The sequence below is a fragment of the Poecilia mexicana genome, unplaced genomic scaffold (genome assembly GCF_051168715.1).
Source record: "Poecilia mexicana isolate PSO_F unplaced genomic scaffold, ASM5116871v1 scaffold_10, whole genome shotgun sequence".
NCBI lineage: Eukaryota > Metazoa > Chordata > Actinopteri > Cyprinodontiformes > Poeciliidae > Poecilia > Poecilia mexicana.
The window spans coordinates 3,852,670-3,868,357 of NW_028263379.1; the positions used below are offsets into that span (position 1 = coordinate 3,852,670).

The 15,688-nt window shown below is 45.6% G+C and overlaps 2 protein-coding genes across 3 annotated transcripts; one reads left to right on the forward strand and one right to left on the reverse strand.

Annotated features, from left to right (window-relative positions):
• The first annotated feature begins 1,918 nt into the window (after positions 1-1,918).
• On the forward strand, positions 1,919-4,350 carry exosc3 (exosome component 3). Of its 2 annotated transcripts, none has more exons than XM_088009330.1 (4): positions 1,919-2,201; positions 3,177-3,326; positions 3,510-3,720; positions 3,821-4,350. In XM_088009330.1, the coding sequence occupies exons 1-4, from the start codon at positions 1,977-1,979 to the stop codon at positions 3,892-3,894; spliced, it is 660 nt and encodes a 219-aa protein (XP_087865456.1). In that variant the 5' UTR covers positions 1,919-1,976; the 3' UTR covers positions 3,895-4,350. The 2 variants fall into 2 exon arrangements, with proteins under 2 accessions (XP_087865456.1, XP_014851137.2); XM_014995651.2 differs by having other exon boundaries at positions 1,922-2,201; positions 3,569-3,720.
• An 832-nt stretch (positions 4,351-5,182) lies between these two features.
• Positions 5,183-14,739, reverse strand: b4galt1l (DP-Gal:betaGlcNAc beta 1,4- galactosyltransferase, polypeptide 1, like). Its single transcript, XM_014995650.2, has 6 exons — positions 13,736-14,739; positions 10,367-10,602; positions 8,338-8,525; positions 6,563-6,685; positions 6,357-6,461; positions 5,183-6,272 (listed from the first exon to the last, which is right to left on the reverse strand). The coding sequence occupies exons 1-6, from the start codon at positions 14,055-14,057 to the stop codon at positions 6,143-6,145; spliced, it is 1,104 nt and encodes a 367-aa protein (XP_014851136.1). The 5' UTR covers positions 14,058-14,739; the 3' UTR covers positions 5,183-6,142.
• Positions 14,740-15,688: the final 949 nt, after the last annotated feature.

The window sequence follows — 15,688 nt, forward strand, 5'->3', positions numbered from 1 at the left end:
CACATTTATAACCTTTTAGTTTCTCTGGTTTAGCATTCATTTATAATATAATAATCATTACTTATTAGTTACTCTTATAATCATAATGTGAGTTATTACAGACATTTCTGAAAAGAAACCAAGAATAATTCATTATTCTAATTATTTGACACCATGTTACAGTTACTTCTTTCTCCTTTAAATACTTCCATAAGTGTAAGAGTAAGTGTAAATATTCTTATAATCAAACCAACATCAACCACCGGTTAAACCAATATTAACTATTAACTTAATCATAAGTTATCATTATTAATTTAAGTATTTTACTCTGGGTTTTATCCAATTACTCAAAATGTCTAGTTTTTATTCCTTAAACCTTTAATGCCCAAAATGAGCAGTCTGAACTATTTTTAATCACTGCAGGCTGGAAACTTTCTCTTTTTCCAGGAAACCTGCTTTTCCTGTTGCATGACTCTCTTTCTGCCTGACTATGATTTTATGATTAAATAGAAAAAAGTAGAATTAAAGCAGGACACAATAACACACACACAACCAGATTAATTTTATTACCGTCTGACTCTACTGTTGGGTCTTGATGTCACCTGTATAATCAGTTTTAAAGATAACTTTATTTATTGTTATTAAACTAAAATCTCCAGCATGGGGAAGTGGGATGAGCTCGACTTTTCTCGACACCCCCTCCTCGAGGTCAGACTTTTCACATGCTGGGAACCCAACACCCTCCTTCAGGTCTGCGTCGTCATCCCCTGGAAAGAGAAAATGGTCCTCTGGGATGTGAAGATGCAGATTCTCAAAACTCCACTGCTCTTCGACAGGATAGACCCTCATGGACCGCTCTCGCCTATTGTCGCTGACGAGATTTAGGGCGGCCATCTTGGAGCGGTCCACCACTCCACTCAGCGTTATGTGTTTAGCAGCACAATGACGTATCAGCAGATTTAATCGATCATAACACACTTTTTGTTACTGTAAACCATATTCAATCATCTATCAAAGCTACATTTATAAACAATTGTATTTTTAAGTATGTTTTTAATACATAGTTAATCATATTTAATGCTTAGTGGCTATAACAATAGAATAGGAATGGAATATTCTGATATCAATGTATGAAGAGCATATTACAAAGCACACAGCCGTTCATAATTTATTTAATAAATTATTAATTATTATTTATTAGTGTTTGTATAGTTATATAAATATGTATTGATATTACTAAATAATGTATTAAATAAATTATGAACGGCTGTGTGCTTTGTAATATGCTCTTCATACATCGATATCAGAATATTCCATTCCTCTTCTATTGTTATAGCCACTAAGCATTAAATATGATGAACTATGTATTAAAAACATACTTAAAAATACAATTGTTTATAAATGTAGCTTTGATAGATGTTTGAATATGGTTTACAGTAACAAAAAGTGTTATGATCGATTAAATCCGATGATACGTCATTGTGCTGCTAAACACATAACGCTGAGTGGAGTGGTGGACCGCTCCAAGATGGCCGCCCTAAATTTCGTCAGCGACTATAGGCGAGAGCGGTCCATGAGGGTCTATTCTTATGTCTATGGGAGGGACGACCGCTTCAAGATGGCCGCCGTATTTCCTGCGGCGGAGCGGCCAATGCGGGGTTTACTCTTATATTATGTCTATGGGCGGGATTACCCTGACGTCACACCTTTACCATATTTGGAAATGGTACCATTGCAGTCAGGAACAGAAGGGGGCGCTCTTGCATATATATTTCGTTTTTCATCTTAATTGATTAGAGTTGTTTAAACAGTCACAACTGCGCTATTGTAGGCTATTTACTTTTATTCCCCATTTTAATCATCTCGAAACGACATGTTTTGATTCCTGAGCTGAATAATATCAGCTAGTCATGATCCTCCGGAGCGGTAGAGGGCGCTGCGGCTGCTCTTCGGGTTTCCGTGACATTTCCTGCCAAGCTACACGGAGCTCTGTGAGGATGTTCTCGGTTCTGAAGGAGCGGGTCGGGGAGATTCTGCTCCCCGGAGATGAGTTCTGCTGCGGCCCCCAAGACACCCTCCCTCTGACGGACAGCGGGAAGTCAGAGCGGCTGGTGGCCGGGCCGGGGCTGCGGCGGAGCGGCGACCGTCTGCTGGTGAGCCGGAGCGGCGTGCTGAGACACAAGGAGCCTAACAAGTTCTGGATCGAGTCCCAGCAACGGAGGGTGAGTCCACTCAGCTCCGAACCTACAGCCGAATTATTGTCCGACTCATCAGAAGTACAGAAACTTTTCGGGGTTATTGTGAGACTTTATCCTAAAGAAATAAATCATTTTGAAGGTAAAATCAGATAAAAAATAAAACCGAGTTCTGATTGAAACTGAGCAATTTGGTCTCAGTTTCTGGAACGGATCAAATAGTTTTTTTCTGGTTCTAATTATTCCCAGCATAATCAGCTGGGAATCATTAATTCAGTCACCGGAAGTCGTTCAGTCAGGTTCCGTCTAGTGTTCATGGAGAAACCAAGTTTCTCTGTTATTGAAATAAAAGTGAAGAAATTCACCTGACGGAGCTTTGCTCTCAGAATTCTGTTTTTTTTTTTTTTTTTATAATTTTTCTTTAATTCTAATTAATTCTTTGATTTAATTTGAGCATGTACTGATTTTTTTAAATGAATTTTTAAAATATATTTAAGGTTTTAGTTTTATTTTTAAATATATTGTACCTTAATCATAATTTCGTTTTTATTGTCTTAATATCTTTATTTTAATGTCAAGAAAATGTTTAATCTTTAATTTAAAAAAAAATGATACTGTCATTTCAATTTCAATCTTTTTTTTTTTTTTTACCAGAGGAAACTTGGCAACCCTGAACAGGAGCTCCTAGTTTACATACTTTAGATCAACATTAGATTCTCTTCTTATTTCTTTCTTTCCTTTCATTTATTTTCTTTATATTTCCTTTTAATTCATGTAAAGCACTTTGAATTGCCTTGTTGCTGAAAATGTGCTATATAAATAATAAAATTACCTTACCTTTACCTTTCCTTGAAAGGTCATATTTCTCTCAGAAGGTCTGGAGATGACCTTTGACCTCACCCAGGGTGATGGACACAGCTGTCTTACTAAGTTGGGATCGTGTTAACTCACCCTGTTTGACAGAATGAGGACATACTCACTCTGTCCTCGTTCTGTCCTCAGTATGTCCCAGCCAAAGGAGAGACGGTGATCGGCGTCGTCACGGCAAAGTCCGGCGATGTCTTCAAGGTGGACATAGGAGGAAGTGAGGCGGCGTCTCTGTCCTACCTGGCCTTTGAAGGCGCCACCAAGAGGAACAGACCCAGCGTCCAGGTGAGACGTCCAGGTCAAAGGTCGAAGGTTCTGTACCAGGGAGTTTTCCTCTCTGTCGCCCCCTGCTGGTGGTTTCTATTTTGTTTGTATTTCCTTTTAACTCATGTAAAGCACTTTGAATTGCCTTGTTGCTGAAAATGTGATGATAAACAAAACTACCTTACCTTCTAACTGTTACTACAGAAACAAACGGAACCGGATCCGGTCCGGTGGACTGAACCTCCCTCTCTCTCCCCTGCCAGGTGGGCGATCTGCTGTTGGCCCAGTTGGTCGTGGCCAATAAGGACATGGAACCGGAGCTGGTCTGCATTGACGGGTCGGGCCGGGCCAACGGGATGGGTGTGTTCGGAACCGGAGGGCTGCTCATCAAGGTGTCTCTGGGCCTGGTCCGAAGGTAACTCACCTGAGAACCCGGCCCGGTTCTGACGGGTCACTCAGCAGTCTTAAGGAGCTGTACGTTCTGGTTCCGCTGACTCACGCCCTGCTCTCCGCAGGCTCCTGGCGCCCCGCAGCGACCTCCGGGCCGACCTGGAGCAGCTGTTCCCCTGCGAGCTGGTGGTGGGGATGAACGGCCGGGTCTGGGTCCGGGCCGGCGCCGTCCAGCAGACTCTGGTTCTGGCCAACCTGCTGCAGAGCTGCGACGCCATGACGGCGCCGCAGCGCCAGCAGCTGTTCCGGCGCCTCCAGCAAGGGGCGTTCTGATTGGCTCAGAGCGGCAGCCAATCACAGCCCTGCTGGGCCACTTACTGGTTCTGATAGGTTCTGTTCAGATCGGGTTCTTTGATCAAAGGAAGAGCCGACCCACATCGAGTTTGGATCAGAACCATGTGACTCGTCTCTATAGCGACAGAGAAAAACATCTGCAGCTAAAGTTCTAGCAGGAACCCAGTTCGGATCTGAGCCGGTCACACAACAGGTTCTGGTCATATGACCCGTTACCACGGAGACCAGCAGCTGTAGGAGCCCAGGCTGGTTTGTTTGTAAATTGGTGAATATTTCTAATAAAATTATTTTTATCTGTAAACTTTAATGGTTCATTTCTCGACGCCAACAGATAAAATTAATTATGAAAATAAGTTGCTGTTAAGATGTTGACCCGGTTCTGGAAACCACTCAGAACCAGACCCGACTGCACCAGCAGGGGAAACAGGTTCAGTTCTGGACCAACAGAACCGGCACCAAAAATAAACATCCAAATTAATGGATCAGTGCATTTTAATGCACTCATTTTTTCTACAGTTCTGCTTTTTTGTCAGAAACAGGAAATGAAAAAAGCATCAAAATAAAGACTTGAGAAGAAAACAGAATCAAATAAATCTGAGTAAAAGCAAAAATGAAAATGTTTATAGCAAAACTTCTATTTACTAAATGTCCTGGAGATAATTTATAAAACAAGTTAAAGTTCCTCTTTGGAATTGGTTCATTTTAAGAGCTTTTATTAACAGGTTTTTAATAATAGTTTTGATTCTCAACATGTAGCACTAAACCAAGCAATATGCAAAAGGTGATGCCCTCAAGCCCCGCCCCTCATTTGCATAATAAGGCATAAGGTAACAGGAGACAAAAAAAATGGCAGAGAACTATTTTAAAAAATAAAGTTTATATTGTGTTTAATATATTAGTTATTGAAATAACCTGAAAAAATTATGAAAAAGTAAAAATCCTTTTTAAAATATATTTACAAATTTTAAATATTGTTATTCAGGCTTTTCTTATTTCTTATATTTTTTAATTTCATCAGTTCTGGGCCTCCGCACCCAGAGCCTCATTTGACCCTAGAACCGGTCCGGTTGCTGTGACTGTCACCCCCTGCTGGCCTCTTTAGGAAGGACCAGAAGAACGAGAAACGCTCAGGATTCACTTTGATTTTTTATCAACATTCTGGTTCTGACCCAGTTTAAGGCACATTACAGGTGATTGTTCCACAGTTTGGTCTGCAGACAGGAAGGAGAAGCAGAGACACATTCACACTGATCGATTGGACGACCCGGTCCACATGATCAATAAGCTCTTTGGTACCAACAGCTGCAGGAAGGAGCCTCAGTCTAAATCAATTGATATCAGATCTGCTAATCACACACTGAAGAATGGACCCGGTTCTGGTCCAGATGACACCCGACTGTCCATCACACATTCGCCTGGAGTTTGGACCGGGTTCTGAATACAATCAGAGTTATTCTAATAAAAACCAGAACCAGACCCAGTTTGAGAGGCACGGTCTGGTCGGGTTTGGTTCGGTCCAGTCACAGAAACACCAGGTTCTCCCAGGAACGTTTGGACCAGGTCTGGTTCCGTTTGGTCCCAGAGCGAGGAGCAGAGCCCGGTGACAACCTTCAGAACTCGGTTCTTTGGTACTTGCTTCTGGATCGGCTGGTTCTGAACCAGCCTGTCGTCACCAAGCAGAACCTCCTGGGTCCAACAGAACTGTTCTGTTCTGTCACAGAAGCTGACCAATCAGATCAGCTTTTAGCCCCACCCCAGAATAATCCAATCAGAGAGGAGCTGGCTCACTGAGCTCCCCTCTGATTGGATGAAAAGCTAACATAATCAACCCCTCCTCCACACCCCCTGTCAGATTTTCAAAGTAAGAGCCTTTTTAAAGATGTGCTGCAGCAGCGTTTGATTGGCTCCAGTCGACCAATCAGAAGATTTCTCAAGGCAGAAAAAAAAATAACATTCAGTCTGTTTGTGCAACAACGAGATGAGTACAGCAGGCCCGGTCCAACAGAACCAGAACCACAATTTAAAGCTTCAAGTGTCAGAGACAGCGCATGGGCCCAGTTCCCGACCCAGCTCCCGGCCCGGTTCCGGCCCACTCAGGGCTTCCCCACGTCCACTGTGATCTTGGTGAACAGGTCCAGCTTCTCCACCCGGACCAGGCTGTAGGTCAGAGAGTTGATCCCGTCTTTGTGCATCGTCTCGCGGGTGTGGGCGATCCGGTCAAACCTGGAACCAGAACCAGCAGAACCGTGAGCACAGAATTGCAGAAAGGCCGGTTCCCAGAGAACCAGAACCAGCAGGGGGCGCTACCTTTGCGGGTTGGGCTCGTTCTTCTTGTCCCGGTTGTGTCGGATCATGCGGCACTTCCCCACCTCTCCGCTGGCTCTGGAGATGCTCATCCCTTTGGAGGCCAGCCTGGAAGCAGAACCGGTAGCGCTGTGGTTCTGGTTCTGACTTTACTCGGAACCAGTAGAGTCTGGTTCTCTACTCTGGTACCGCACCTCAGGTGAGCCTACCTGTTGTAGATGTCATCATCCTCGCCGCCCCAGCCCCAGTAGTTGTTGGGGAAGCCGTTGATCTTCAGGTACTGCTCTTTGCTCATCGACGAAACGCCCCCAAAGTACTGATTGTAGGGCAACCTGCAGGAGAGCAGAGGTCAGAGGGCGCAGAGACACCTGGAGCTAACCACCTACACCTGCATCTGCCCAGAACCAGACTGAAGCAGCTCCTGAATCCCCATCAGCTTGTTGTTTCCGAGATCCCTTAATAAAGAGATGCTTCACTCCGACACAAAACTCCAGCATGCTAAGCGGCTGAGGTTCTGTCGGACCCGCTCTGTTTCTAACAGCAGGAAACCCAGCCTGCTCCAGAGCTCAGCCGGTGACAAGAAACAGGTAAGAGCTGGTTACCATGGTGACAGAGATGACTACAGTGACTACAGATCAGAAGATAATTTTATTAGTCTCCCATAGGAGAAATTTATCTTGGAAGCAGGGGCAAAACTGAGCAGACACTCACAGACAGAGCTGCAGATTCCAGTTGGACAGCGATTGTGTGTGTGTGTGTGTGTGTGTGTGTGTGTGTGTGTGTGTGTGTGTGTGGACTGCAGTAAACAGGAAATGAAAGCCTGGACACATGGTGTTGATTCAGGGACCATGTCTTCCTCTGTGGTGTCTCTGTCAGCACTTCCCGTTTCTCCTGACAGCCTCTGACCTCCAGTCAGTTTGATCTGGACGGCTCCCAGGTTCTGGACGGTTCTGATCACAGTTCAGTCTCTGTTGGGTTTCTGAACGACAGCAGACCAACAGAACCTCTGATGGTCCAGAAGAACTCCGTCCAGACCCGGAAACACCCCGAGCCAGACTGCAGAACCAGAGAAGACCAGACCTCTGCAGGAAGTGAAGTCTTCTTCAGAACTCACTTCAGTTCATGTTACAACTGAATCAGTTCACACAGATGTGTGAACTGATTCAGTGTGTGAAAGATTTTCAGCGAGAACTGGTTCATATCCTCATCAGTTCTGATCCAGGTCATCTGTTTGACTTTGCTGCTTCTGGCCCAACATCACAGGATGTTCACCACAGGGAGGCCAGGCTGCTTACTGCCCCCTGCAGGCCGGGGTCTGGACTGCAGACTCAGCTTTGATGGGTGAAGACATTGAGCCGCACACAACTGAATATTTCAGCGAAAACTTTCACATACGGACAGAACAAGTTGGCACAGATGTTCTTAGGGGCTAGCTTTAAAAAAAAAAAATGAAAAATTCGAGATGGCACCAAGGACAATTTTTTAAACTAAATTTAGTAGTACTGTGTCAAATTGTACATAATTGGTCCAACAGAAATCATATTTATTGATGATTCTTGATTTTCAAAATGGCCACCGTGGTTGCCAGTGGTGGACACAGCTAACCAACAGTTAGGTACAGTAATCACTAATTCGCTGAACAATCTTAGCAAACACTACACATTTAAAAAAAATTAGTTATGCTAATGCTAACCATTGAATCGACTGTCTGTTCTCCTTCTCGGTCTGAGATTCGCCAACAGTAAAATCCTCTGAGACAAAGTTCATCCAACTCATCAAGATACTTGGTTTAAAAGGCTCAAAAATGGCAGACATCTTTAAATGGCTGATGGGAAACATGAAAAACATCCGACCTGCGGGGTTAGAATGCTAATGCTAATGGTTGAGTCCACTAACAGATCTGAACGGCTGTGAAGGTCCAGAACCGGAGCGGGTCGACGACCCAGTTACGACCAGTAACCCCAGTGCTCCCAGCAGGGCTCACCTGAAGCCGAACTTGTCCATGGACACAGACAGGTGTCTGGGCTGGCTGAAGCACCTGTAGGTGTTGCGGTCGTCCATGGGGATCAGGTCCACATCGCTGAAGACGAAGCAGTCGTAGTCGTACTCCTTCAGAGCCTCCATGTAGCCCACGTTCAGCAGCTTAGCCCGGTTGAAGACTTCGTCTCCGTCCTGACACACACACACACACAGGTCAGGAGAGGTGCTACTGCACAGCAGAACAGACCAGAACTGGACTGGTTCCACTGGGTTCTGCCTGCAGAGCAGGTCAAGACTGGTTTAGCTGGATTTCTCAGTCGATATCAAAGGTTCTGCAGAACCTTCAGACCAGGCCCCGTGTTTAAGGAAAACCTGGACCAGGCCAGCTGACCCAGATCAGAACCGGGTCAGATATACGAGTCATATTTAGTCAGTCATATTTATCCCTAAAGCACTAAGGCCGCAATCTGCAGCCAGAACCAGGTTTCCTGATCCAACTGGACCTCATCTTTATGTTAGCAGGAAGCTAACCTAGCCTAGCAACCCGGTGCCTTCATCCTGACCAAGAGTCTGCTGGGAAACCGATCAGAACCGGGTCTTCATTCACTGCTCTGGATTCCTAGTTGTCAAAGGATCGATTTGAAAGTTCTGCTGTTGGCCCATGAAGTTCTAAAAGTTCTATGCAGCTAACCACCTACACCAGAAGGTTCCGACTGATCAAGACTTTAAATCTGTTTCCTTCAAGTGTTTGACATCCAGGCTTTTTAAATTAAAGTTAAATTTGTTTTTCTAATGTATTCTGAATAAACCTGCCCCTCCGACAGTGACCCCACCCCCAAACGGTTCCACTCCACAGCACGTCTAACACTCGTTAGCCATGTTTCATCAACATGTCTGCCTGAAGGATTTATGTCCAATTGACCAGGGGGCGTCTCCGTGGGAGAGGGGGCGTGTCCGTGGGAGAGGGGGCGTGTCCGTGGGAGAGGGGGCGTGTCCGTGGAGGAGTCTTGTTGGTTGGGACGAATGAAGGGAAACTGGTTCTGCATGTTCTTTACATGTTCCTGGTGGCAGAACAGGTCCTGACCGGGTTCTACATGTTGAGCTACTGATACTTTCTGATCCTGTCAGTTAACTGGGTTACCGTGGCAACCCCTCAGCTGTGTCATGCAGCAACATGTTTGTAAAGCCTTCAGACTGAACATTTAAAAACATCAACTTCCAGTGATGTCACATGACCACTTCCTGTTAGCAGATGAAAAAGGGTTAATACAAAGCTCCCACTGTCTCACCTGGACAGGTAACCCGTCAGACCTGAACCTGCTCAGTTTGTTGTTTACCTGCCAGGTGAGCTCAGGTGGCAGAAACAGAAACAGGCAGCAGACAGAAACCGGAGAAGAAGAAGAAGAAAGCTGAATTACCGTAGCGACCACTTAGCAACACCCGCTGCTATTGGCCAAGACCAAGAAGAGGCGGGTCTCAGCAGCTCCACAACCACAGCCATTGGTCAGAAAGGCCTGACATGCAAAGAGAGGGGAGGGGCAGGTGAAGGGGAGAAGCTAAAACTGAGGAGGACGAAGGAGAGGAAGCAGCAGAAGAAGAACACAGTGAGTCAAAGCAGCAGCAGCAGAGTGAACACCTGGTTACCATGGTTACCGTTTCATTTCTGCTTCAGACTGAGTGAACACGATGCATGCAGAGTCCTGAGCTCTACAGAGTTGCTGAATAACCCAGCTCACCTATGGACAAGCCCCGCCCACAGGAGAGCAGCTGCTCCTTTACTTGGAGGAAAACATGCAGCTCAGAGTCACTAACGGCTCTTTGAACGCTCAAGGCAGGTGATGTCACTGTTACCTGGATACAAGCCCCGCCCCTGCCCTGCTGTGTGTGGATTCCTCTGAAAACACCTGGATCAGGTAAAATCCCACTCTGGCTGATTTTATCAGGCTGATACATTTTCACCTCTCTGCAGGTAAATCCAGGTTTAATCTTGATCTAATCCAGTCAGAGGTTCTGTTTGGTTCTGTTGGACCCACCTGGTTGATGACGTAGACTCCGTAGTCGAGCTGCTGCCTCTGCAGAACCGGGTGAAGGTAGTAGAGCCAGAACTTGAGGTGTTCGTCTCGCTTGCGGAACGGGATGATGACGGCGACCTTCTGCAGCGCCACGCAGTCCTTGGGTCGGAACCGGCCGCCGGGAAGGATGTTGGGGTTGTCCCTCTTGATCTGCTCTAGGCTCACTGGGATGTTGAACTCCACCCTGAGGGGACCCACTGGGGGAGGAGACACAGCATCAACACACTGCAGCTGCTCGACCTCTGACCCCCTGCTGGGAGGAAACGCAGCAGGAAGCTGCAGCTGAGATCACAGCAGAACCCGACAGATACATTTAGGTTCTGGATTTAACTCTGAGCTGAAACTGAAGCTCTGATGTTTCAGACACATTTACATTCAGAAAAACTCAGAGTTCCCACGCTGTCTGAGACTCTGAAGGCAACACCGTCAACTCTGACTCGGATTCAATGCTGACGCTCAATAGGCCAATCGCAGCGAGGCCCGGCCAATCGCAGCGAGGGCCAATAGACCCTTTTCACAGTGACGTCAGACAATGGCCGCCATAACTCAAACCTGGGTATCTTTACTTCCGGTGTGATTTTGCCTTGGGAACCAAGCTGAAAAATTCCCGCATTCTCATAATCTTAAGGATATAATAAAAGGTAAGTTTAATAATAACAGCATTTAAGTGTTAGATAGCTGTTATTAATCATTGTAAAATCACCATTCTCTAACTGTGTATAAAATAAACAGCCTCCGATCGGAGAGTAAACCAGCTAGCAGCAGCTTTAGCCACATTTAGGAAAAAATATACTCTCTGTCAGCGCTGTAACGTTTAGAGGTTCACTTTCTGTATTTTATAAAACAGTGTTTACGTGTTAGATAACCGTTATTAGTCATTGTCAATTTACCATTCTCCAACCAGCCTCCGATCATGAGTAAACCAGCTAGCAGCAGCTTTAGCCACAGTTAGGAAACATATACACCGCCGCCTGTCAGTGATGTAACGTTTAGAGGTTCATTTTCTGTATTAATGGAAAATAAAGGACGTAAAAATAACTTTAATCTGATTACTGGATTTGAAATACGAGCTCGTTAGATTATTCGTTACCGGAAAAAGTGGTCCGATTAGAGGAAGGCATTACAAAGCAGCGGCGGCACCGGACATCTCTGCTTATAACAAACAAACCCCTATTTTATGGGATGAGTGGCAACTCCAGTCTATAATTTAAGAATCTGATCAAGATTAGAGCCTAAAACGTTATAGTTCAAAACCAGTAAAAAGTTCTGGTTAAGGAACAGTTATGTCTCGTAGTTAGCTAGCTAACAAAATTCACTAATGCTAAGCTAACGGTTACGCAAAACAAAAATACCTACCTTCATAGTCAAACAGGTTTTGTTCGGTGAAGAATTTCTAGCCTTTGTCTAATTTAGATTTTGTTGTCAGAGAAAATTGGTTTGCAAATCGTGATCTATCTTCAAATCTTTTAGGCAAATGTTTTAGAGACTGTGTAAACTCCATGCTCCAGTGTTCTGTCTGATCAACATATGCTGTCAGATATATATATATATATATATATATATATATATATATATATATATATAAATAAATATCTAAATCTCTCTTTCTATATATATATATATATATATATGTCTCTATATAGATATATATATAGATATATATGTGTCCATTTTACATATATATATATATGAAATAGACAACTTTATCGTTACTTACTATGTACACCGGAACTAAGGATACACAGCTTCGAGCCAAAACGGAGGTTGTGTGACGTCATGTGAAAAGGGTCTATCGCGCAGCCTGGTTTCAGGGTTTGTTATTCTTCATCTTCAGCTCATTCTGCAGAACTGATGATTATTAATGACAACATGATCTCAGATGTTTCCGTCCCAAACCGACCAGCAGAATCGGGTCTGGTACCAGAATCCGGCCCAGCTCAGTCCGTTATCTGTTAATAGAACACTGATCTCTAGCAGAACCAGCAGCTGGGCTGCTTCAGGCCCGCCTGCTGCTCTGTAGAGTTCTTAAGGTTCTGGTTCTTGTTCCACAAAGTTCCAGGTTTCTCACAGTTTCCATGGCAACCCAGCAGATGTGACTGAAGTTCCAGCAGAACTTCAGTCACATCAGACCCCATTAAGCTCTGACATCATCAGCCTCTTCAGGTTCTTTACTGGAACCTGGCAGAACTCCATCTGGACCAATCACCTGAGCCGCACCGTTGCCTAGGAGACGGAACCGCCCCCAGCTCACCTGGTGAGGAATGGAAACATTCAGCTCACCTGGGAGAGTTCCTCCTGGAGGTCACATGACCTCTGGTGACCTCCTCACTTGCAGAGCAGGTACAAAGGGTGAGTACACTTCCACCTGGACCCCCCACACAGAACCAGAACCTGCTTTGAGTTCTGGTTCCACTACGGACCCAAACTTCACCACTTCAGAACCTGGAGGCGGGTCTCTGAGGGTGCATTCACACTGCAGCCTGAAGTGACCCAATTCCAATTTTTTTGACGTAATGCGACCTGTATCCGATCTTTTCATGGCAGTGTGAACAGCACAAGTCAGATTCTTTTTCGAATGTGACCCATATCCGATACGTATCCGATTCAAATGCGACCTAACGTCCAGGTCGCATTCATCCGAACTGATCGTCGCTGATTCTCAAGAAATCTCACTATTCTGCGTCCTGATACGCGCAAGTGGGAAGAAAAACAACAACCATGATGGATTATATGAGGATTAAGTTGTTAATATGCTGCTCCGGCCGGACAACAACTTCAAATATGTAAGCTAAGCTCCACCGTTAGCCTCCATGTTTACTTCCACAAACACTGAGCACTTCTTCTTTTTATGGCGGTTGGCAGAACACTGAGAACGCTGACGCTATGGCGCCCTCTACTGCGCATGCGGGACACTTTCAGGTCTTTTGCCCGTTTACACTGCAGAACGCATACAGGTCGCATTTACTGGCAGTGTGAACGCCCTGGCCAAAAAAATCGGAATTGCCAAAAAATCGGAATTGAGTCACTTCAGGCTGCAGTGTGAACGCACCCCAAGGCTCCTCAGATGATTATTGATCACTTATCATACATCATCATCCACGTGGATGTTATTGATACATATGGATGGATCCACGACCCGCCCCGGACCAGAACCAGTTCTGATGCGTCTCAGAACATTCGGTTCTGGTTCTTGGACTTGTTGGATCATTTCTCAACCTGACAGCAATAGCAAACTTTTGGTACCAAACCATGTGGACCGGGAACCATCTGATACTATCCATGTGGTTCCGGTCCAGATGGGCTTCTAAACCCAGGCCGAACCGGACTCACCCAGCAGAGGGGATGTTTCTGGACATTTCTGCAGCGGCTTCACCGGTTCCTCTGTCGTGTTCTGACCCAGTTCGGTCGGCTGCCGCTTCACCTCCTGCCGCCTCCGGGTCGCGGTCTCTTTCGGTTCGGTTCCGGAGCTGCTGGCCGGGACCAAGCCGTGTCTGAGCCGGGTCAGATTGGAGTGGGACTGCTGGTTCTGGACGAAGGAGAACCGGATGTCCAGGGTTCGGACGTAGAAGAAGACGGTGACGGAGATGTGGAGGAAGCAGAGCAGAACCACTAACTTGCAGGTTCGGTGTATCAGGCTGAAATCTGTGGCCATCTTGACGGCTCGGTTCCGGGTCCAGAAAGGGTTCTGCTTCGCCGCTATCTGCTCTCACATTCCATCTTCCTCTATCTGGGACACAATTCCAGATTTTCCAGCAGAGTTCGGACAGAAACCCAGGAAGAACCCAGAACCAGAACTCGAGCAGAAAGTCGATGAAAGTTTGGAGCCCAGCTAGCTGTTAGCTTCCTGCGGTTCGTGTCCAAAGGTCGGAAAAACGGTTCAGAAACCGCCAGGCTTCGGTCCAAAGTTCCGTTGAAAACGTCACGGACACCAACAGTCTGAGAGACCCAGAAATGGTACCGAATTCCGGCCCGAACTCGGTCCAAAACGCTGAGAGCGGACAGGAACAACCGAGATAAACTTTACTGGATTCCGTGTGACGACTCCAAGGATCCGGATGACGAAATCATGCTTCACACTTCCGGTCTGCTTTTCAAAATAAAAATTGGACCAAAGGAAAGGACAGAAAAGTCAAATGTTAAACAGATGAACAAATCGCTGCAAAAACTACAACCAAAAGTTATTAAATGATTCAATAAAACTCAAAGGTTGTGTTTCTATACAAAAAACCACCAAAGCAAATCCACCAAAAATAAATCAAAGTGGGCTAAATTAAACCCAAAGACGAAACCAGGTCACGGTTCATATCTGCTGTTGTTCTAAATCAGTGTTTCTCAACCCTGGTCCTCACCGCCCCCCTGTTCTGCATGTTTTAGGTGTTTCCCTTCTGCCACACACCTGAATCATATCTCTGGGTGATTAACAGGCCTCTGCAGCACTTGATGGTCATGCAATCATTTTGATCAACTGTTCTGGAATAGAGGCTCATCTAAAACATGCAGAGCAGGGGGGCTGAGGACCAGGGTTGAGAAACACTACTCTAAATACAAAAGATGAACAAAAAAACACTAAATGTTTTTTATTACAGAAAAGCCTGATCATCCTCTTCATTTGTGTCTTCAGTCAGAAGCGTTTCCAGTGTGACTGTAATACTGGCCTCTACAGGAGATCCTCTGTCCAATGCCATCAGCATTTAGAAAAAGCGTTGGATGAGTTTTGATTCCTCTCTGGGATTAAATTGAAAAAAAAAAATGTTATTTTGAAAAGAATCAGAAGCCACTTCCGGTGAGAGTCTGCGCTAACAGCTCCGGAAGGGGCGTGGCCTGTACGCGTCATTCAACCTGCAGCGTGTCAACATGAACCCATAGTTAACAGATCAGTGATTATCAGCAAGAGCAAATTATCAGGTCAGATAGTTCTGACAGAAGTACATCAGTGCTGCATGATGACGTCAGGCAGCACTGGCATGACGTCATCAACTCACTTTCTATAGAACACCTGCAGGAAGTACCTCCAATGTAAAGTGCTTTCCAATAGCTCACCGCTAACATCAGATTCATATAATAACGAAGAAAGTACCACCTTCTGGTTCTGGTTCTGCTGGGTCCGGTTCGGAACCAGCTTCTCCTGGTCTGGAGGACTCTGGTCCTCATCAGGGCGGGAGGATCAGCAGTGATGCAGGAGCTATGGGGCTCTGGAGAGACTGTTCATTCCAAACAGCTTCCAAGCACGGTGGTGGAGGGCTGGTGATATGGGCTTGATGTGGACCAGGATCTCCTCTGATA

Excerpts from the sequence above, each read along its gene's own strand:
- exosc3 (XM_014995651.2), top strand. The coding sequence starts at position 1,977 with ATGTTCTCGGTTCTGAAGGAGCGGGTCGGGGAGATTCTGCTCCCCGGA. Across the intron at positions 2,202-3,176 it reads TCGAGTCCCAGCAACGGAGG|TATGTCCCAGCCAAAGGAGA; the intron begins GTGAGTCCACTC and ends TTCTGTCCTCAG. Across the intron at positions 3,327-3,568 it reads GGAACAGACCCAGCGTCCAG|GTGGGCGATCTGCTGTTGGC; the intron begins GTGAGACGTCCA and ends CTCCCCTGCCAG.
- b4galt1l (XM_014995650.2), bottom strand. The coding sequence starts at position 14,057 with ATGGCCACAGATTTCAGCCTGATACACCGAACCTGCAAGTTAGTGGTT. Across the intron at positions 8,526-10,366 it reads GAGTCTACGTCATCAACCAG|GACGGAGACGAAGTCTTCAA; the intron begins GTGGGTCCAACA and ends TGTGTGTGTCAG. Across the intron at positions 6,686-8,337 it reads ATGGACAAGTTCGGCTTCAG|GTTGCCCTACAATCAGTACT; the intron begins GTGAGCCCTGCT and ends GCTCTCCTGCAG.